Source organism: Vitis vinifera, chromosome 1, assembly GCF_030704535.1.
Source record: "Vitis vinifera cultivar Pinot Noir 40024 chromosome 1, ASM3070453v1".
NCBI lineage: Eukaryota > Viridiplantae > Streptophyta > Magnoliopsida > Vitales > Vitaceae > Vitis > Vitis vinifera.
This window is the reverse complement of record NC_081805.1, coordinates 11,892,346-11,915,863: the sequence shown is the minus strand read 5'-3', so window position 1 is coordinate 11,915,863 and position 23,518 is coordinate 11,892,346. Positions and strand designations below refer to the sequence as shown.

Genomic DNA, 23,518 nt, shown 5'->3' with positions numbered 1-23,518 from the left:
ATATATATTAAACTTTAAATAAAAGTAATTTTATAAATTTTAAATAAAATTATTAAAAATTTTGTGATTGTATATTTATATTTTATTAAATAATTTTTTAATGGGGTTCTCCTAGTCCAATACCTATCTTAATAGGGTCAGATGATCCAAAAAACGCACGAAATTGTCATCCTACTCTTGGATGGATTTTGAGTTGTTGAAATATTTTAGATTTTGATATTTAATTAAATAATTATCATTTTATAACAATAATTAATTATCAAAGTATAGATAATTCTTAAACAAAAAGTTTCATCACTTGGACACTTTTATATTAGCTATTTAAAAATTAAACTAACCAAATTGCTGAAAAAGGTAAAGAAACTTATCTAAAAATGTTATTGCCATTCCTTGTTTGAAGCTTGAATACATTTATTTGATATATTTAGTGTTTGAAACAAGTTATGATATGTTCCGATATTTTATTATTATGGAAACTAAACTGCTATTATAACTTGAGCAATATAGAAAAGAGTGGAGAACATTGGTATAATTTGTGGAAAAGATACCGGTAAGTGTGGTGTGAAAGAAAGGTAAAGTACCTTATGGTGAAAAATACAAAACATCCTTAGGAAGATTCATGCATGGATTAATTGGGGGTGTGAACACAAGTCCGTAGGTGAGAGCCTTAGAATACTTTTTCGATTGTTAATGTTACCGGTTGTGAAATGAAAAGGAAGGTATATGATGTTATACTTGTTAATGGATGTGAGTATAAATTTTCATATTCGAGTATAGTTATTATATTAATTAAGGCAATATTAAAAAAAGACTCAAATAGAAAATATAAAGAAAGTAACTAAATTAAAGATCAAGATCCAGTGAATCACAAAATTCTTTGAGTTACACCCGATTTAAGAGCCTCTCCCTTTACTACTCCCCCTTATCTCAATTAAAAATTCATCAAATTTTTGAAATAATTTATTCTCCTTGACAAGGAATGGGCTTCTACTCAGAGAAAGCAATAACTTCTTTGCATAAAGAATATAACTGAATGTTTTCATCTAAAGTTAATAAAAAAAAAAATTACCTTTCAATCAGACTATTTCTCATAGACTTTCGATATCTTATCTATTATTCAATAGGTCTTTCTATTATCAAAAAACTATTTTATTTAATCGAACCCTTCTATACTAAATTATAACTCACCTTTTTTTTATTATTTAAAATCATTTTTTTTCCAATTCAGGCTAAAGTGGTTTAAGGAGGAAGGAGGGGTTGATATATAGAGTTGTTGAGAAAAGTTATTGAATGTTGTGTTTTTGAAGTATAAGTGTGGACTTGCATTTTTCACATGTATTTTCACTCGATAATAAGACTTATTTTTATATGAAAAACTAATTTTTGAAAAAGTTGAAGTTACCATTTTTTTAAAAAATTTTTAAAAAGGAAAATAAAATAAAAAATAAAACTCTAAGCGACTCATTTGAAAGAAAAAGTGTATATATAAAAACCAAGTCCAAATTTAAGGGTTAAGTCACTTATTAGGAAGGAAGGCACCATAGGATGACACCCCTCTAAGTCCTAAGAAAGTCTTTATTAAAAAAAGTGAAGAGAACTAAAACAATTGATTAATAAACCAATGCACGCCAAGAGACAAAAACAAAAATATACAATAAGAAAACCTTTATTTATTTTTATGAGACAAAAAATTGGGCAACTTTTTACTATGCAATCAATATAGGTGTCTTCTAAACTTGAACCTATATATAGTATTGACAATTTCCATTTGAGGATCCATAGCGACCTATGTCTTGAACTAGATCCCTAAACTAAACTTCTACATGTTACACACATAGTACTAATATAAGACTTGGCTTTAAGCGGGTTAGTACTATTAATAGTCACACATTGGTATCTTGATTTTTGAGAGTTAATAGGTAATAACCCAATCCCATAGTCATGACCTTACGACTACACTCGCTTAGGTGAGTTCTCCAAGGGTACATGTAACTTGTACCTCGCAACATTTTTTGTTTTGGGCTTATTTAGGGTTAAACCTTTTTAACATCACATTAGTAGCACTTTCACATAGGGATGAGGAAGAGACTTCCTCCTCAAAGTTAATGCTATTATGAGTCATGCACTGCAAATAGTTTTTATCAATTGAATTTTTTTCATGAGATCTCTAATCACAAAAGTTGGGTTACATTCGGAGGTGACTCCCTTATTATGGGTTTTAGCCCATTAGCTTACTTACAAATCTCGAGATAACTATTCCTTAATAGACAACTATTTATTCAATACAAAATTATCTTCGTAAATCAATGTAAGGATGATCATAATACATTCCTATTAAGTTAAGTTCAATAAATAAGTATACATGAGAAACCAAAAATGAAACATATTTTTCCCATTACTTTCTTAGAAAATGGGGAACTTTTAATTTTTTTTTTCCTTTCTTTTGTCTTTTATGCTTATTTTGTTGTTATTGTCAATCAATCACTAAAATATCTTTTTCTTACAAGAAAAGATATCTTTCTCTTACAAGAAAAGTCTTTTCCCTTCAAGGTTCTTGGGGATGTACGCTAATGTTTTGACCGTTAATAATTTTTTTCCTTTTCTCATCATATCACAATCCCAAAAATATTTCTTTTATAATTATTTACTTATATATATATATATTAATTGAATTTAATAACTTATATTTTATAAATTAAATTTGTAATAAAATATTAAAACTATAAAAATTTTATATAACTCTTCAAAATTTGAATTACATATTTTAATTCAATGGGTTTGTCCAATATTTATTATTATATATCATAATAATAATAAATGCAATAGAAACATTTCTTAAATTTCCTTCTTTTTCCTTTTTTTCCTTAATTTATGGGTCAAGAAATAAAAATTTATGTAGAGTTTTCAATATGAAAAATTCATTTTCTTTTCTCTTATCAAATAAAATTATCACATCTTTACCTTTCAAATAACCTATCAAAATTTTAGGACTATATATATATATATAGAAGATAAGATAGATTGTGTATATGATACATATAATTTTCATCACAAAAATTCAATATGTTATTCTTTTATACCTTTATGATAGATTTTTTTTTCAACAAAACAAATATAAAAGTAACATCGTACATTTACTTTCTAATGATTTTAGAATAATCTTAGCAAAACAAATAAATAAACTATCTTGCATAATTTTAAAATTTCCGACAAGTATGTAACATAGGATTAATTTCTAGATTTTAGGAAAGTTTTTATTTTTTTTTCACACTTTGAGGAAACTTAAATCTAATAAAAAGTTGGTTTGGCTTAATGAGACATCGGAAAAACATTATCCTAAAATCACTATTGCCTTCCAATATGTGGGTACCAATTGTTAATAACAATTTCAAGATATAACCTCAATTAGCTCGTAAAGGTATTTCTTTTATGGGTACATCCATAGGAATATGATAAAGAACTTGTGCACGGCCAAGTTATTTAAGAAAATAATGAAGATTTAAGATAAAAAGATATAAAAGAAAAATTATGAGTTACAAAGAAGTGAAAAATGATATGCAAATATTTTAGGATAATTTGGACGATAAAAAAGAAGTTACCTTTATGTGTATAATGGATTAAAATAATATTATTATGACTCTTCATTTCTCAACAACCCGGAAAATTTAAGGTTATTGAATTACACATTAAGATATGATATTCTAACATAAAAAATAATAGTTGATCTTCAGATCAGGTAAAATATATTATAATTGTCACATTTTTAAATAATAAAACTTTGAAACTTTTTGCCCCGCTTTTTCCCCTAGCTGAATTGGGTCTATGTTTTCTACTTTGCCAGTGAAGTCATGCGTCGAATTTCCGACTGCATCGATCCCTGTCCTTTCACTAGTTCCTGTACTTTGTTGACTTACCCCATGGAAGGAGTTAAATACCATTCTGCCATATTTGCTGTCATGCATCGTTTTAATTCTTGCAAGTTCTTTTAGAAGGAACCGTATTGATTAATGTGTAATATAATATGACTTTGTGCTATTCTGTTTGTGAAAGGGCCAGGGCCATCCCAGGTGGACTTGAGTCAAAGACGACTGAGCCCAGCCCACTTTGCAGGGGCAGCGTGTTGGTGTTACAGACAAGACAAAACATAGCTGCTGCTGCATCCCTTTCACATCACATGTCAATGTCCGAAAACGATCCCGAATAACGACGTCGTTTTTGGTTCCTCTAATATGCCAAAACCCCAAAAAGAAGCCAACCCCAATTCCCACGGGACTCATTCACCAATCACCCTCTACTAAACTCCAAAAGGACAAACCGCTCCTTCAACATCCCAGATGTTTTCTGCTGACGTGGCTTTCACCCGAATTAATTCATTAATATCTAAACAGTTGAACCAGAAGAGAAAGATGCAAAGAAAGAAAGGAAGAGACAGAAATAGAGAAAAATCCTCGCTGGCCTGCGTTTCCCTCCTTGATTTTCCAAGGTATCCATCGTAAACGCGCCGCACTCTCTCTTTGAATAGATTCTTTCTGTTCTTCAATCGACTGGTTTCTTCATTTTGAGCTTATCGACCTCTTATCCCTAAAAAATGGTCTACATTTGCCCAATTTCTTCCAAGTTTTCTCAATGCAGGTAATCGCAATCGCCATTGCTCTAATCTCTGCAAGTTCGGGTCTAAAGACGTTGAATTAATGTTTGTACATGCGAGAATCGAATAGTTTTGGGATATTCAAGCGGGTATCGATTCTAGGGTTTCTTTCAATTCTGGAGAAGTGGTCGGAGCTGTTTCAGAGCTGAATATTGATTAGCTGTGCTCGTGGTTATCACATTCTGAGCTCTCGTTTTGTGGCATTGTGAATTTTCTAGGGTTTCCAGCTGGGTTGCGCGAGCTGGAATTTGGCTTCTAGGGTTCATTTGTCATTATGGGTAAATGAAGAAACTGGATTTTGGTATTTCACTTCAGAAGTTGCGACGAGGTTTTATATGGGGGGAAGTTTGGTTTTGCTTTGTTCTGGTTTTCCATATCTTTCCAGTTGTTGCTCAAATGGGTTTTGGTTCTACACGTGGGCTGAACCTGATATTGCAACTTAAATGGCTGATCCGCAGAGAAACGGTCTAGCTGAAAGAGATGTAGAGCAGGTAATTCGCTTTCATTGCTTTTGGTATATGGCTGAAATGTTGTGTAACTTGTGTTAATATGATAGTTTAGCAGTGTCCAGAGGAATATAAGAGATGCCTTTATTTTGCTGGTTATGCTTTCTCGCTTGGGAACACTAAGTTCTAGATATTTTCTTCTGTTTAAAATCCTGAATTAAACGTTTACAATGCTTTATTTCTACTAGGCAGCTTGATGTTAAGGCTGTTTTTGTTGGCAGACTGCTTATACACCTTATCAACTATATTGAAGCTCATTTATATATCAGACCACTATGGTTTTAGATATTGAAGCTTGTGATATTTGATATTTGGTGCTTTGGAGATAAGTAAGTAAGTGGTTTCTTGGATTCTTGTTCTAAATTTTTAGTAATTAACTCGTGTAACTGTTCCCTTCTCATTGCACCTGTTTTCTTCCTTCAATTGTGATATTTTCATCTCCTTTTACTTTTGTAATTACACTGTACATCTTTACCCTGTTAAATTATGCATATTAAAGTAATCATGAAGCAATATTTTAGTATTGATAGTGGTGAATAAAAAGCATTGGGTTCTTTGATGGATCATTTAATTTTTTATTTTATTTTATTTTTATTTATTTTTACTTTGATCTGCTTGTACTCTTGCATAATCACCTTTAGCTCATGGAGTGGAACTCCTTTTATTTTTTTAATTTGTAGGCCATTGTAGCTCTTAAGAAAGGTGCATATTTGCTGAAATATGGGCGCAGAGGGAAGCCAAAATTCTGTCCATTCCGACTTTCTAATGTAAGTTGTTAGTCCATATATATAGAATTTTATCCCACTTTTACTTCAATTTCCAAAATGCTCCAAATGGAATTACTGCAATTGTATGCTTATTCATACTGCAAAGCATCTTTAAATGAAAATGAAGCAACTTTTATTAGTGATATACTTCTTTCCAAGCTTTTGTTAAAACTGATCCTTCAATTTTCAAGTAAAAATAGGGCAATCTTTTTAGTGTTTCCATAAATTAAAAAAAAAAATCCCCAACCATGAGTATATTCTAATTTAGCATTAAAAAAAAACCAAGTCTTTCTTTGTTTTGTTCTATGAAAATATGAAAGGAAAAAAAATAATAAAACTTTCCTGATTTTCATTTGAAGGTGCTTAGCAAGATGAAGAATCATCTTATGGTATAATTCATTTTTGGGGCATTTGGCTCATTTAAGCAAGAAAATGGTACTCTTGAAAAGGAAGGCATGCTAACTAGATCCTAATAGATTTTTCCTTTCTGGATTAAATAAGATATTCTTTGTTCCCATATGTTTGTGTTCCTGGGTTTTCAGGACGAATCTATGTTGATATGGTACTCTGGCAAAGAAGAGAAACAGCTTAAACTAAACAATGTTTCAAGAATTATTCCTGGGCAGCGTACTGTAAGTTTCTATAAATCAGAACCTGAGACAACTTTTAGACCATTCTTGAATTCAGACTTACATCCTGTTCTTATGTTTTCCATTCTGTTGTTTTAGTTCATCCAAATCTCACAGACATTTTGTTCTCTGTCTGACTAGAGACATGATCTTCTAAATTGAGGATACAGTTATCTTTAATGGAGACGAGGAATTTATCATATGAAGTATGTCAGCATCAATCCAGTCGTTTTAAAGGAGGGCTTAATCTTCAATTGATAAATGACATGTGAAGATTTCTAATGGAGTCTAACATGACATTTTATAACTGTCTCACCTTGAAATTTTGAAACCATGTCCCACCCCAAAACCAAACTCCAGCTTATAATTCCAAACTTCAATGAGTGAATAAGGAAAAGAGATAAGTATTCCTTTCTAATTAGGCTCCATGTCACCTTATAAGATCATGTTAGACAACCAACTATGTGTTGGCCATTAGTGTCATAGGTGAATCTAGAGCCATGTGCACTCTAAAAGTTAGATCTCAACTCACCAAGTTTCACATAATTTGGGTCCTAGTCCCTGGATAACAAACATATTTATACACCATAAATTTATTAAATTAGCATTATCATAGGCTTTAGTCAATAAAAGTTAGGCTCATAAATCAGCTGCAATGCTGGAAATTCTGTAGCCGAACTAGAGCAGTCTCTAATGTATGATTTTTCAAAATTTCAGTTTAGTTTGGATTTTTTACATAGGAGACCTTCCCAAAAACTAGGTTCAGATGGCTTTGGAAATAAAAATATAAATTAGAAATCTGGTAAGGGCAGGAGGTTAGAAAGAGTCAAAAAACAATGCATCCTCACGTTGAGATCTCCCCTTAAGGGCTACCCTGCCTCTACCTAGGAGATTAGAAAGTTCATATAAACACGATCACCTGTTGAATCAAGATGGGGCCTGCTTTGTTTGAGAGTTAACCAAAATACATAATTTGTGTGCTTTCCACAAAACTCAAAAAACTCCACAAAATAATAGTATAATGGTGAAATAGTATAAGGTGTTACAATCCTTCAGCTTTATGTACAACACCATGTTCCACTCCTCGCACTCAAAATGCATCAAAAGAAAATTTGAATAAAGTTTTATTTAATACAAGTAGTAAAAAAGTTCTGTCAAGCGTCATATCAAGCTCCTTACCCTTCTTCATCAGCAACCAAATCAGCTGAATCTAAAAAATTCGTTACCAGGGTTTGCTAACAAAGGTCAGTGGAGAACAATGTTACTCTAAAGATCAAGTGAAAAAAATAACATAGAGGTATTATTTTTGAAAACATATTAAACAATTCTACATGCTCTTCTCATAAACAGTTGAAATAAAGTTACATAGAGAGGGATTTGCATATTTCTAAAGCATCAATCAATCTCATCATGTACCAAAATTATCCAAGAGTGAACCATGAGTCATAAGTGTATATTTTGGGACTTCTGTTCGCCGATGATATGTTGGTGTTTTGCGAGGATTCCTAGGATCAGATGACTTTTTTGAGCTGGTTGCTTATGTGGTTTGAAGCCATCTCTGGATTGAGAATCAGTTTGGATAAAAGTGAAATCTTGCTGGTGGGGAGAGTAGAGAATTTAGAGGTCTTAGCCCTTGAGTTTGGATACAAGGCGGGGGTGCTTCCTTCTACCTATTTGGGGCTACCCTTGGGTGCACCGCACAAATTTGTGGCGGTTTGGGATGGTGTGGAGGAGAGATTGCGAAAGAAGCTAGCAATGTGGAAGAGGCAATTTATTTCTAAAGGAGGGAGAATTACCTTGATTCGAAGTACTTTGTCTAGCATGCCCATCTACTTCATGTCTTTGTTGTGTATTCCAAGAGTGGTTAGATTGAGATTTGAGCAAATTCAAAGGGACTTTCTTTGGGGTGGGGGAGCTTTGGAGAGGAAGCCTCATCCAATAAAGTGGACAACAGTTTGTTCGGATAAAAGGGTGGGTGGTTTGGGTGTTAGAAGTCTTTCTACATTCAATAGGGCCCTCTCGTGCAAGTGGATTGGCGCTTTGCGGTAGAAAGAGAGTCTCTTTGGAAGCAAGTTATTAGAGGGAAGTTTGGGGAAGAAGGGGGTTGGAGTACCTCTGAAGTGAGGGAGGGGTTTGGTGTGGGGTTTTGGAAGGAAATAAAAAAGGAAGGGTCTTTATTGCAAAATAAAACAGTATTCTTTGTGGGGGATGGTAAAAAAGTGAAATTTTTGAAAGACAAATGGTGTGGGAACGATGCTCTTTGTGATTCTTTCCCCTCGTATGCTTTAGCGATTTCAAAGGAGGCTTGGGTAGTGGAGTTGTGGAACTCAACGGGTGTGGAGCCCTAGGTTCTCTAGGCCTTTTAATGATTGGAAGGTGGAGGAGGTGGTGAGGTTCCTTTTGACAATTCAGGGGAAGAGGATAGCTACTAACGTGGAGGATACAGTGCTTTGGAAAGAGACTAAGGACGGGATTTTTTTCTGTTAAGTCCTTTTATAGTGCTCTTGAACCTAGAAGTGCAGTATTGTTCCCGAAGAGCATTATTTGGAGCCCTTATGTTCCCACAAAAGTGGTTTTTTTTTTTGGTTGGGAAGCTTGGTCGGGCAAGGTGCTTACCTTGGATCGACTGAAAAGGAGGGAATGACACTTAGCCAATAAATGTTTCTTTTGTGGTGTTGAAGAGGAGTCTATTGACCATATTCTAATCCATTGCACCAAGGCAAGGGTTTTGTGGGAGTTGTTGTTTGTTCTTTTTGGAGTGTTGTGGTTCCTCCCGGTCTCGGTTAGAGATACTCTTCTTGGTTGACATGGTTCTTTCGTGGGTAAGAAATGTAGAAAGGCTTGGATGACAACTCCTTTATGTCTCTTTTGGTTGGTATGGAAGGAAATGAACATAATTGCTTTTCAAAATGCAGAGTTTTCGGTTCAAAGAATGAAAAATTCTTTTGTATGTAATTTTTGGTCTTGGACTAGGTTGATTATAGATGAAGGACCTTTACCTTTAATCGGTTTTTTTGATTGGGTTCGGTTCTAGTTGATGGCTGGTGTGTATTTTTTGTCCCCCCTCTTCTTTTTGTTCTTGTTTTTTGGCACCTCTTGTATACTCACTGTATGCTTGGGGTTGGCCTTCAGGCACCCTTTTCTTCTTTTCATATATATATATATATATATAGATAGATAGATAGATAGATAGATAGATAGATAAATAGATAGATATGTTTTTTTGTGTGTTTACCTATAAAAAAAAAAGTGTATATTTTGGGATTTGCATCCAGGGACACAATGCCTTCTTCCTTTTAGGCTCTCACTCAAGGGTCATTGCCTACCATTGGTGAACAAGAGCATATACCAAAATAGATTGTGCGAAGGCTTTATGATTTGTACTATCATTATTATTATTACTATTGTTATTGTTATTATGATTCTCATTCTATTCTTATTTTTATTTTTGTTCTTTTTGTTCTTTTTCCAAATTTACAAGAAAGATGTCATACTATTTGCTTTTTTCTGAGACCTCAGACTTGTGATAAATATGTTTATGGATCTATCTTTCAGCCAATATTTCAGCGGTATCCTAGGCCAGAAAAAGAATATCAATCATTTTCTCTGATATATGGTGATAGATCATTGGATTTGGTAAGTTTGTTTCTTTTTGGTCTTCTGTTTGGCACAAAAATTTTATTATGGAAGAATGCATGAATTAGTCACCAAAATTTTTTCTTCTTAAATGATTTATGGACAGATTTGTAAAGACAAGGATGAAGCTGAAGTGTGGTTCATCGGTCTTAAGGGATTAATTTCACGTGGTAACTACCGAAAATGGAGAAGTGAAATAAGAGATGATAGTATATCATCGGAGAGTCCACATAGTCGTGCTCGAAGAATTTCTCCATCTCTTTCATCATCCGTCAGTAGCACTGTCTATTCCTTCTTTTGCCTTACGAAGTTCCAGTGATCCATTGAGAATTTTTAGTTTATTTTCTTTTTCTCTTTTCTTGCTTTTCCAAGCAGGATCCAGGAGATACTCAACAAACTCAGGTTACTTTTGAGAATATTCCACAGAGTGGGTTGGGAAAGGCATTCTCTGACGTAATATCATATACTGCATCAACCAAGAGCTTTACTCAAGCTGAATCAGTAGCCAGTTCTCTCAGCTCACTGTCATCTGGTGGTGTGGATAACTCAAATGGCCGAACTTCTGCATCTGAGAACTTTCGAGTTAGTTTATCTAGTGCTGTGAGCTCATCAAGTCAGGGTTCTGGTCATGATGATTTTGATGCCCTGGGTGATGTTTTCATGTGGGGGGAAGGCATTGGAGATGGGATTATGGGTGCTGGTGTGCATAGAGTTGGGAGTTCATCTAGTACCAAGATAGATGCCCTTCTGCCCAAGGCATTAGAGTCAACAGTGGTGCTTGATGTTCATAGTATTGCTTGCGGTGGTAAGCATGCTGTGTTAGTCACCAAAAAAGGCGAAGTTTTTAGTTGGGGGGAAGAGTGTGGAAGCAGGCTTGGGCATGGAGTAGAAGTGGATGTTTCCCACCCAAAGCTCATTGATGCCCTTTGTGGCATGAACATTGAACTAGTTGCATGTGGAGAGTATCACAGTTGTGCCGTTACACTTTCTGGGGATCTTTATACATGGGGAGATGGTACTCACAATTCTGGTCTTCTTGGGCATGGAAGTGAGGCTAGTCACTGGATCCCTAAAAAAGTAAGTGGGCCCATGGAGGGTATGCACGTATCATATGTTGCTTGTGGACCTTGGCATACTGCTGTTGTGACATCTGCAGGTCAGTTATTTACATTTGGCGATGGAACTTTTGGTGCCCTGGGCCATGGAGATCATAGTAGCATGAGTATTCCAAGAGAAGTGGAAGCTTTGAGAGGACAGCGTACGATGAGGGTTGCTTGTGGTGTTTGGCACACTGCTGCAGTTGTTGAATTAATGATTGCATCCTCTAGTTTTGAGTCTTCTGGTAGCTCTTCATCTGGAAAACTGTTCACCTGGGGTGATGGAGATAAAGGGCGACTTGGACATGGTGATAAAGAACCCAGACTAGTTCCCCAGTCTGTAACTGCGTTGATTAATGAAAGTTTTTGTCAAGTAGCATGTGGGCATAACCTCTCAGTTGCTCTCACAACCTCAGGACGAGTATATACAATGGGGAGTGCTGTGTATGGACAGCTGGGAAGTCCTGTAGCTGATGGAAAGATTCCAACACTTGTTGAAGGTAAAATCGCAAACAGTTTCGTGGAAGAGGTTGCTTGTGGTTCTTATCATGTCGCAGTTTTGACTTCAAAAACAGAGGTTTATACTTGGGGAAAGGGTACAAATGGGCAATTAGGCCATGGAGACAATGATCACAGAAATACACCCACACTTGTTGATTTTCTAAAGGATAAGCAAGTGAAGAATGTAGTATGTGGTTTAAACTTTACTGCAGCCATTTCTCTTCATAAATGGGTGTCTTGTGCTGACCATTCTATATGCTCTGGTTGTCATAATCAATTTGGTTTCAGAAGAAAACGTCACAACTGTTATAACTGTGGGCTAGTTTTTTGCAACACATGCAGCAGTAGGAAATCTCTGAAAGCTTCTTTGGCTCCAAACATGAACAAGCCATATCGCGTGTGTGATGATTGCTTTACCAAGTTGAAGAAGGCCATGGAATCTGGATCTGTTCTGCGCATTCCTAAAGCGAGGAGTAGTAATATACTTCAGAAGTCCAACGAGATAGCAGAAAGAGACACAATGGGTCCTAGAGTACAGGGACAACTGTCCAGACTCTCATCAGTTGACTCATTCAGTCGAGCTGAAAGCAAACATTACAAGTGCGACACAAAGCTAGAATTTAATGATGCTCGTGTCTCTCCCCATCTGAATGGAAATGTTCAGCGGGGAAGCTTCCATTCATCAAAGTTGTCAAATTCTCTATTTGGAGGTTCAAGGAAGATTTTTTCAGCTTCTCGTCCTGGCTCCAGAATAGTTTCTCGGGCAACATCTCCTGTTTCAGGGAAGTCAAGTCCACCTCAGTCTGCAATGCTAGCAGCATCTCTTGCTGTTGTTAGATCTCCTGAAGCAACGGATGATGATCCAAAGCATACAAATGACAGTCTAAGTCGAGAAATCATAAATTTAAGGGCACAGGTAACTTGATTAAAAGTGCTAGACTAAGGGTGCTCTTTTTCCTTTTACTGAACATGCATACATCCTCCTCTTTATTTATTTGTTTTTTATTGTGTGTGTGTTAAATGTTGACACTGGCATTGTATATGGTGAATATTATGTCCTTTCCAGTGCTTCAATAATTAGGATGGTGTCTTCATGCCTTTATGCTGTTGCTTCTAGGAGCATGCCCATCTATTCTACAAGGAAAAATGCTCTGATAATAATGGGAAATATGGAAACATCTTAATGACTGGGCTCTCAAGCATTGTTTGGAGGGGTATATTCCCTATATAAAAAACATTTGCCTTACCCCATGAAGTAAAAGATGAAGCAATTTTCAGATGCGGTTTAAATTGACAGGTGCATAGATACCCTTGTGTTAGCCCGACATACATTGTGGGTCCAACTTCCTCATCTAGCATAGGGGCACACACAAGGGAGTGTGTTAGCTTTGTATTCATTTCCTCAAGTTTTTAGGTGTTGGTAGCTTAACACCTTTCTGGTAACAGCATAAGTGGCTTTTAGGTGTTAGTAGCTTAACACCTTTCAAGTAAACTTCCTATACCATCCTCTTTGTCTAGTCCCAAGAATTCTGGTCCTGTCACCCAGAAAATTCCATAGTTGTCCTATGGTGCTCCTTCTAGTCCTCCATCTGGTGCTATTGTTGGCAGTCCAAAATCTGTTAGAGATTTTCTTAAAGGACTAACCCCCCATAAAATGGGAAGTGCGAATGCCCTCGTCTTATAGATATTAGCATTGTCAATTACACAATAAGGTTTCAATTCTTTTTGGCAGTAAACTAAATAGACCTAGGACAAAGGACAAGGTATACCATGGGAGAAGAGGTAAATCGCCAAAGGAATGCAGTAGGCTTTTAGAGGGTGCTGCTGGAGGGTTTTGGGTGTTAGGTTTCTGGGCTATTAAGGTTTTAATGAAGATCATTCACTGGAATGTACGAGGCTTGGGGTCTCAAAAGAAAAGAGGGTGAAAGATCTTTTATGCAAAGTAGAACCAGATGTCGTTATGCTTCAAGAGACAAAAAGGGAAAGGTGGGGTAGGAACTTTTTTTTTTGATAAGTAAGCAAGATATATATTAAAGAACGGGCTAAACGCCACAAAGCATACAGGGAGTATACAAGGCGGCTAAAGCCTCAAAAAGAAAAAGGACCAGAAAGAAACTACCTTCCCTTAAGTGGAAGCTATCCACTCCAAAAAACCTATGAGGGAGAAAGGCTCCTCACCTAGATACACTTTGGCCCAATTCCACAAGTTACAGACAAAAGAATACTTTAATTTCTGAATATTCAACTCACCCCCCCTAAAAGCTAACCTATTCCTCTCCCTCCAAACCGTCCAAAAAATACATAACGGAATGGATTTCCAAATCTTTTTCCTTTTCTTCCCTACAAATGAGCCCCTCCAGGAGATTAAAGTCTCCTTTACAGTTTCTGGGAGGACCCACTTAACATCTATCAACCCAAAAATAATATCCCAAAGGGCTCTAGTCACTATACAGTGTAAAAGAATATGATTTACATTCTCTTCTTCACAACCACACAGAAAGCAGCAATTCGGGAGATGCACCCCTCTTAACTGGAGTCTATCCAGAGTAAGCACCTTCCCCCACGTAGCCTCCCAAGCAAAAAAACAGACTTTAGTTGGCACCCTATCCACCCATATTCTCCTTGCGGGAAATATTGTGACATTAGGCTTATCCAACTGCCTGTAAGCTTCTTTGATTTTGAAAATACCATTTCTTCCCTGCCTCCACACAACTAAATCATCCTCCAAGGAGGGCCTGTGGCCCCTCAAAGTATGAAGCAGCTCTCCAACCATATCCATCTCCCAATCATTGAAGTCCCTCATAAAAACAAGCTTCCAATCCCCTTGGCCCGAATCCTGATCCCACATCTCCTCAATCGTAGCATCCCTATGCACGGCAAGGATAAAGAGTTGATTGAAGCATTGGGACAACGGAATGTCAGTGCACCATCTATCTTTCCAAAATTTGATTTTGGAACCCTTCCCAACTATAAATGCCAAATTTTCCCAGCACCAATCAGATTCCTTCATTATCTCCTTCCAGACCCCTACTCCTGCCGCACCACTGACCTTCTTTGGCCTCCAGCCATAATCCTCTTGCCCATATTTTGTAGTGATCACTTGGTTCCAGAAATTATTCTTTTCACAAGCAAACCTCCAAATCCACTTTCCCAGCAAGGCTCTATTCAGAGTGGCTATTCTCCTTAATCCTAGCCCTCCCTTGTGTTTCTCTGTACAGACCGCATCCCATTTAACTAGATGAACTTTTCCCTCCAAGTTTCCTCCCCCCCATAGGAAATCTCTTTGTGTTTTTTCCACTCTTTTAGCAACAGACTTAGGCATGCGGAAAATAGACAGTTGGTAAATTGGCAAGCTAGCCAGGGTGCTTTTTATGAGAGTGATTCTCCCCCCTTTGGATATGTACTGTCTTTTCCAAAGGGCAAGTCTCCGCCTGATCCTCTCTTCCACCCCATCCCACATAGAAGTAGCCCTATTGGGGACCCCTAAGGGGAGGCCCAAATAATGAGAGGGCAAAGACCCCACCCTGCCACCTAGCTCAGCTGCCAACTCAAGAATATCCTCCACATCTCCAACTGGAATGATCTCACTTTTGGCTAGATTAATCCGAAGACCCGAAGCCGCTTCAAACCAAAAGAGAATCCAGCTTAGGTGAGAAACTTGCTCTTTGCTCGCCTCACAAAACACAATTGTGTCATCAGCAAAAAATAGGTGGGAAATATTCTAGGATGTTCTACTGCCACCCCGTATATTGCACCCTGAAATATAACCCCCCTCCACCGCTCTCCTGATAAGGACGTCCAGAACCTCCATTCCCATAACAAAGAGATAAGGGGAAAGGGGATCCCCTTGACGAAGCCCTCTAGTGCTAGGGAAGAACCCAGCTGGCACTCCATTAACAAGAATGGAGAATTTAGCAGAGGAAACGCAACTCCACATCCATCCCATCCACTTGGGCCCAAAGCCCATTTTTTGGAGGACCTTCATCAAGAATTTCCAATTGATGCTATCGTAAGCTTTTTCTATATCCAATTTGCAGATAAGACCCTTTTCTTTCCTCTTCTGCCACGAATCTATCACCTCATTAGCAATTAAAGACGCATCCAGAATTTGTCTACCCTTTACAAAGGCATTCTGAGCAATAGACACCACCTTACCAATCACTTTTTTGAGCCTATTAGCTAAAACTTTAGCCAACAGTTTATAGAGCCCCCCCACCAGGCTGATAGGTCTAAAGTCTCCAAGATTCTCCGCCCCGCTTTTCTTAGGAATCAACACCAAAAAGGTGTTGTTGAGGCTCTTAACAAAGGAACTATGCTCATGAAACTCTTTAAACATCTCCATGATCTCCTCCTTGGCAAAGTCCCATGCATCTTGCCAAAAGGCAACAGTGAAGCCATCCGGGCCAGGGGCTTTATCCCCATTCATCTCCATCAATGCCGAGTGAATCTCATTCTCTGCAAATGGGGTTTCCAAACTCTCTGCATCTTGCAGGCTGATACAACCCACCGGAATGCTACCAATATCCGCCTGCCAACCCATGTCTTCAGTAAGCAACTGCTGGAACGAGTTCACAACACCTTCTCTCACCTCCTGCTCCTCTACTAGCCACTCCCCATTAACCTTAATTCTGTCCATAGCGTTGTATCTTCGATGTGCACTAGCCATTCTATGGAAAAACCCCGTATTTTTGTCCCCATCCTTTAACCAAAGCTCCCTTGAGTGCTGTCTCCAATGGGCTTCCTCCAACAGGACCCATTTCTTAAAGGAATCTTTAGCTTCCTTTTTTAGTTCGGCTTCCTCCATAGACAAAACTCTCTCACTTTCCACCCGATCCCAAAAATCTACTTGATGTAAAGCTGAAGCTTTATTAGTTTCCAGCCTCCCAAAAACCTCTTTGTTCCACACTTTCAGCTTCTTTTTAATTTCCTTCATTTTGACGGCCAATCTATAACTAGCGCTGCCCCTGACTTCAATTCCTTGCCACCAAGTTCTAACAATGTCATTAAATCCCTCAACCTTAAGCCACATATTTTCGAATCTGAACGGGGTTGGGCCTCTTCTTATCCCACCCCCCTCTAACACGATTGGAAAATGATCAGAAGTTGGTCGAGATAACCTGCCCTGCGTGACGCCACTAAACTGATCTAACCAGCTAGGAGAGACTAAAAATCTATCTAGTCTTGCCCACGCCTGATTATTCAGCCCCCCACTCCATGTGAACTCTCCCCCCTGAAGGGTTAAGTCCACCAGCTCTAGATCATCCACAAACTCTGCAAATCTCCGCATGGCTGAGCTGGTTCTTCTTTGGCTGCTCCTTTCGTGTTGGAACAGAGTGATGTTAAAATCCCCACCGAGACACCAGGGATCATCCCAAAGGCCTCTTATTGCCCCAAGTTCTTCCCACATTCCCTCCCTTTCCACTTTGGTGAAAGGGCCATACACTCCCGTAAAAACCCAAGTAGCCCCATTTTCTATGGTCTTGAATCTACAAGACAAGGAAAACTGACCCTCTTCCCAGTCAAGAATCTCCAGGACCCGCTTATCCCAGCATATCAAAATGCCACCCGCAGCCCCTTCCGCATTTAGGGCTCTCCAATCTAAGAATCTCCCCGAACCCAGACTTCTCACTATACCCTCCGACATCTCCTGAATCTTAGTTTCCTGAATGCACATTAGGTCCACCCTCTGGTTCCTTATGTAGTTCTTAATTATTTTCCTCTTAGAGCTGTCATTAGCTCCCCTCACATTCCAGGTAATAATCTTCATCTTCATCGGGCAACTATCAACTGGTTCCCCTGGCCCTGTGAAGGAGCTTTCTGCTTATTCCCTCCCTCGTAATTGACAGAGCATTCCAGCCTCTTCAGCTCTCTTTCAAACTTTGTCTTTTCCAGAAGTTCTTTACTGTGAATCTTCTCCCGCCTCTTTCTGATTTTAGTCAAAAAGCACAAAATCTCTTTTTCCAGTCCCTCTGTAGAGAATCCCAAGAACTGGCTAAATTTAGCTAGACTGCCTTCCTCCCATAGATCCTCTTTCTCATTTTCAGTATGTTGAGAACCAATGCCACCATTGTTCTCCTCCTTGCCCCTGGCCACGTCACTGTTCTTGTTGGCCTCTCCCAATTTCCAGGATCCATCTACATTCTCTACGTTCCCCTCATATACTGTTAACCAAGTCGACATATCCCCCCTTAATTCCTCCTCAATACCCCCTGGGCGATCGAAAGACTCTCCCTCCGGAGCCCGATCAGAATTAGAAAATAGAAGAAGAGGTGTACCCACAGCCCGTTTACCTTTAGGATGGGAAAATGAGGCATACCTTTTAGCTTCCTCTTCCAGCACACGGTCAGTCATTGAAAGACCAACATCCCTTTGTCCCCTTCTAGACTCCTCTAGCACCAAACTCATCAAAGGATCCTCTGAAAAGGTTCCTTTTCTGGAACTAAAACAGCCCAGAAGACCAGCCTTCTCTAGTGGAGCAGTTGGGCCCTCCCTTTTCGGGCCTCCCACCTCAGATAACTGATGGCAGGCCAATTCAGCAGCCCAACTTGGGCCTGCCTCTAAATCACCCACCTTAGCCTTATTTTTTAACTTACAGCCCAAAAGCCCATCTATTTTGTTCGGCCCACCATCCTTCTCCAACCCATAAAGGCCCATATTTGGGCCACAGGCGGCCGACCCATCCATTCTGCCATGAGCTGGACCCTGCCCATTCTCCTGGACAGCTCTCCCATCATCTGGCAACTGCAGGTCCTCTTTTCCCGCACCAAACAACTCCTTTCCCACGCGCTTCTCCGCGCGTGAATGCGAGTCACCCCTAACCTCCTTCTTCCTTCTGTTTTCCGTCGCAGAGAAGAGCCGTCTCACCACCGGCCTAATCTCCCACCATAAAGCCACAGAATATGCCTCATCCTCTACCTCCATCTCTAGCATACTCGGTCTGAAATCACCTTTTGTTTTAACCAAAATCCTAGCCCACTGGATCTCACTCATCGACCTTGTGCGTTCATCCATGTCTATGAAGCCCCCACATTCCTCCCCTATTTTCTTCAGAATCCCCTGGCTCCAAAGCGAAATTGGAAGGCCGAAGATTTTAACCCAGGCTACCTGCTCCATCTCCTCCTCGACCCGACATCCCATCTTTGGGTTCCATCGGTCTAGCCGTAAATGGGCTCCTCCCATCAGTCTGCTCCCCGAAGAGACCACACGTTGTACCTCACTAATATCTTCAAACTCCAACAAAGCCTTACCTCTTTCCAACTTGGCCAGCCCTAGCTTGCCTTTTAGGCCCCAAGAATTTGCCCAGAGGTTACCCAACCTTTCCAAGTCGTCTTCCCCCTTTCCATTGGATTTCCAGCTCGCGACGAGGCAATGCTCCAGCTTCTTTAAGTTACCAGCGATCTCCTCCCTAGTGACCTTCATCTTTATTGCGTTTAAGCTAACCCGGTCTGTCCTTCTGACTGCTTCTGCATAAGATTTCACCGGAGTAATTTTTCCGACGGTCCTTACCTCCTGCAACTCTGTTCTTCTGCCGGCCAACTCTTCCATTTGACATACCATCTCCGCCATGGCCGTCCATCCTCGTTTGTCCCTCCTTCCTCTCGGTAAGAAGATGCAAAACCTTTTTCGTTCCAAATCTTCAACCCCCAATCTCAAGAAAACACCCGCTCTGTTGAATCCCCGAGCCAAGGTGAACAGCTTACCTTTTTCTTTCCACTCCTTCTCCCATCGCCCCTCTTTTTCGTCCCGAATACAGTGGATTAAACCCTCCTTAAAGAGCCCTAAGCTGTCCAGCCCTAGCCGAACCCATGTCGAGACCCCTCGTTTCTTCTCCACTACGCGAACCTGGCATTTCCCTTTCCTATCTTCCAGGGCAAGCTCGAAGGTCTTGGATTCCACCGTAAAGCTTCGCCTTCGGCTCGCCTCGCCGATCTCCTCGTCGTCCCCGTCACACGCGCTCTCACGCGCCCTCTCGCCCTCTCTCTCTCTTGCGCTCTCTCGCTCTCTCTCTCCCATCGCGAGCTCTTCCGTCCAACAATTTTACTCGCCTAATCCAAATATTAGGCTTAGTCAATGGTGAGTTTCTCAAACAGAAACACTAAAACTTTACAATTTTTTTTTTCCATTTTCTCAGCAACCAAACGGAGAGCGAACCCTTAAACTTAGTCTAACAAATCAAAAGATCATCCAAATGTTAGTCACCATCACAACAGATACTCAGAGATCCACCATCATGGTTTCTAGGAAACGATCGGAGATGATCGAGGGGGTTCACAGCCTTGCATGGTAAGAATATAGTGCACTTCGACTTGAAAAGTGATAACTTACTTGTCAATCTTCGAGATCCTCACCGCCCAATATGCAAGGTTAGTTTCTGGACATAAGGTTCCTTGTTCAGATGGAGGAATTTTACATGGAAGGATGCTTCATTATTCTTTGCATTCTAATTCATTTGAAATTGTTTGTTTCTAATTAATCTGTGTATGTGTTGGGGTAGGAACTTGAGAAGAAGCATTTGGTTGGCTAGGAATAGAGACTGGGTAGAACTACCGGCCTATGGGGCATCAAGTGGAATGGTGATAAGTTGGATTCTGGGTCAGCTGTAAGGGGGTGAGTGTATCTTTCTCGTATTTCACGGCCGCTATTTTAGCGCCTCTTTTTAATACAATTACTCTTCTTTACTTGTAAAAAATAATTTGGATTTTGGGATCTTTTCTTGTAGTGAAGTGGTGATGGGCTTTTTCAATTTCGATCATTTTTTTTTGTTAGTAATGGGTTGTTTTGGTTACCTCTGGGTTATGGCTCAAATAAAATTTCGCTTAGAAAGGATTTTTGGGATGAAATTTCAAATTGAATGGTCTAGCTTTCCCAAAATGGTGTGTTGGAGGCGATTTTAATGTGATGAGAAGAGTCTCAGAAAAGTTGGGTAGATACACCTTAAGTATGAGAGCATAGCAGACTTAGGGATTGTGAGCTAATTGATCCTCTTAGAAATGCTACCTCCACTTGGTCAAACTTGCAATGGTCCTCTATATGCAAGGAGTTAGATAGGTTTCTATACTCTTTGGATTGGGATGTTGGTTTCTCTAACAGTCTTCAAGAGAGCTTACCTTGCCCCACCTCCGATCACTGCCAAATGGGTTTAGATACCAACCCTTCCAAGTGGGGACCAACCCCATTTAGGTTTGAAAGTAAGTAGTTACTTCACCCTGATTTCAAGGAATGTATTGGTAAATGGCGGAGAGAACTCCAAGTTGTAGGATGGGAAGGTTACAAAATTATGCAAAAATTGCAAGGCATGAAAGCAAAATTGAAATTGTGGAATAAGGACAACTTTGGGAACATTAAAGAAAAGAAAGAAGCTATCATCAAGGACATTACTATGGTAGACTTTTATGAAGCAGAGGATGCACTTTGAAACGAACTAATAACCTTGAGGGCTATCAAGAAAGTGGAGTTGAAAGCACTTTTCTTTATAGGTAGAAAATTATTAAAGGCAAAAGTCTATAGTTAAATGGTCTAAGGAGGGGGATCGCAACTCTTGGTACTTCCACAAGATAGCTAATGGAAGAAGGAAAAAGATGCTTGTCAAATCATTAGTGAATAAGGAAAGAGTGACATTAGACAATCAAGAAAGTGTCTTAGAGGAGGTTTTAGGCTTCTTTCATAAATTATATAGTAGAGTGGGAGAGAACTTGTGGTGATTACAAGGCTTAGATTAGTCCCTTATTTTAGAGAAAAGTGCTAGGCATTTGGATTGGACCCTTCTCAAGGGAAATACGAGGAGTGGTCCTCATATGAACAAGGAAAAGGCACCAAGCCTAGATGGCTTCATAGTTACATTTTATTAGGATTGTTAGGATATCATTTAAGTGGATTTGTTGAGGGTTTTCTATGAGTTTCATGAAATGGAGTCATCAATAAGAGTACAAATGCCATTTTCATTGCCTTAGTGCCTAAGAGGAGCTAAACAATAGAATATTTAACTTTAAACCAATTAGCTTGGTGATTAACCTTTACAAAATCATAAGGTGTTGTTTTGATGACTATGAGGGGTTTTGTATGAGACTGTTTTTTTTTAATTTTATTTTTGATAGGTAAAATTGAAAATCCAAAAAAGGCAACGCTAAGGACACAAGAAGTATACAAGTGAGCACCAAGTAGAAACAAGAAAACCCTCCCCTGACAGGCAGCTTAACCAATCGATGAAATCAATCATAGACAAGGAATCTACCTTGAGACCTCCTTCGGTCCAATTTAAAAAATTACACAAAAAAGAGAACTTTAACTCTTGATCTAAAAGCTCAATATTTTCGAAAGTCCTTTGTTAGGATTCACACTACACACTCACAACAAAATTCTATTAGCAATGGAGGAAAGAACCAACAATCAAGAAAATTGCATTGATAAAAAAAATTACAAAGATTGGGTAGCAGACATTCGAGAGGTCTACGAACTCTCCCCACAGTCCCACTTAGCAACTTTTTTCCTACCTCTTCTATTTTTCCTTTTTCTTTCTTTTTATTCTCAATCCTCACTAACTTAGCCCCAAAGATCCCAATGCAGTCTAACGGAACCCAGCTCAACACAACTAACAAAAAGCAACCAAATTACACTAAAAAAGATAAAGGTTGTTCATTGATTATTTTTGGCTCGCCTAGCATATGTGAAACGCACTAGAGGTCTATCATTACCCCCCTCCCAAACAGCCACCTTGTTCGCAAGGTGGAACTCAGGAAATTGAGTCAAAATAGTAGCAAAACTTTCCCAAGTAGCCTCAAAATCTGGAAGATATTTCCATTGCACCAGAACTTCAGTAACAGAGGTTGATCCTGTATGGCACTGACACACTCCCAAAATAGCTATTGGTTCAACAAGTAACTCCATTTCTGCAGTTAATTGTGGTGGTAATGATGGAGACGTAGGAACAGTGCCTACTGCCTTGCGAAGTTGCGAGATATGAAATACAAGATGGATGGTGGAGGATGGTGGAAGAATCAACCGATATGCCACTGTACCCACTTGAGCGTCAATTGGAAAAGGTCCATAATAATGTGGGCTCAATTTCTCATTACGACGCTTGGCAAGAGATTTCTGACAATAGGGTTGGAGCTTCAAATATACCAAGTCACCCACATCATAATGTTCCTCACGACGTTTTCTATTGGCAGTAGCCCTCATTCGATCTTGGGCCTTGTGCAAATTGATTTTCAATTCCTTAAGTATAGCATCACGCTCCTCCAACATGTGTTCAACTGATGACACAGTAGTAGAACCATGTCCATAATGGACTAATGGCGGGGGATCTTGCCCATATAACAACCACAAAGGAGTGGATTGAGTGACTGTATGGTACGAGGTGTTATACCAATACTCAACCTAAGGAAGCCACTTAGCCCATTGTTTCGGTTTGTCTGAAACAAAACAGCGCAGGTAGGTTTCAAGGCGCCTGTTAACGATCTTTGATTGCCCATCTGTTTGTGGGTGATAAGAAGAGCTCCTTTTTAGTATTGTGCCCTACAATTTAAACAGCTCTGACAAAAATTGGCTAAGGAACACCTTGTCATGGTAAAAAATAATAGAACGCGAAACACCATGCAAGCGCACAATTTCTTTAATGAAAAGAACATCAATAGATTGCGCAATAAAGGGGTGTTTGAGTGGAATGAAATGCCCATACTTAACCTGTCAACAACCACGAAAATAGTGTCGAACCCCTCAGACCGTGGTAGTCCTT

The 23,518-nt window shown here is 39.0% G+C and overlaps 1 protein-coding gene across 8 annotated transcripts in view; it reads left to right on the top strand.

The window, feature by feature from the left end:
* Positions 1–4,352: 4,352 nt before the first annotated feature.
* Positions 4,353–23,518, top strand: part of LOC100250008 (PH, RCC1 and FYVE domains-containing protein 1) — a 38,971-nt gene continuing 19,805 nt past the window's right edge. For 2 of the 8 annotated variants that reach the window (XM_019220894.2, XM_010653890.3), the window contains exons 1-7: positions 4,354–4,483; positions 4,619–5,139; positions 5,835–5,921; positions 6,464–6,553; positions 10,106–10,186; positions 10,293–10,457; positions 10,562–12,700. In XM_019220894.2, coding sequence (XP_019076439.1) covers positions 5,092–5,139; positions 5,835–5,921; positions 6,464–6,553; positions 10,106–10,186; positions 10,293–10,457; positions 10,562–12,700 — 2,610 coding nt within the window. In that variant the 5' untranslated portion in view covers positions 4,354–4,483; positions 4,619–5,091. Of the gene's footprint in view, positions 5,140–5,342; positions 5,488–5,834; positions 5,922–6,463; positions 6,554–10,105; positions 10,187–10,292; positions 10,458–10,561; positions 12,701–23,518 lie in introns of all 8 variants that reach the window. The other 6 variants (XM_019220897.2, XM_019220900.2, XM_059740635.1 and 3 more) reach the window with 6 other exon arrangements.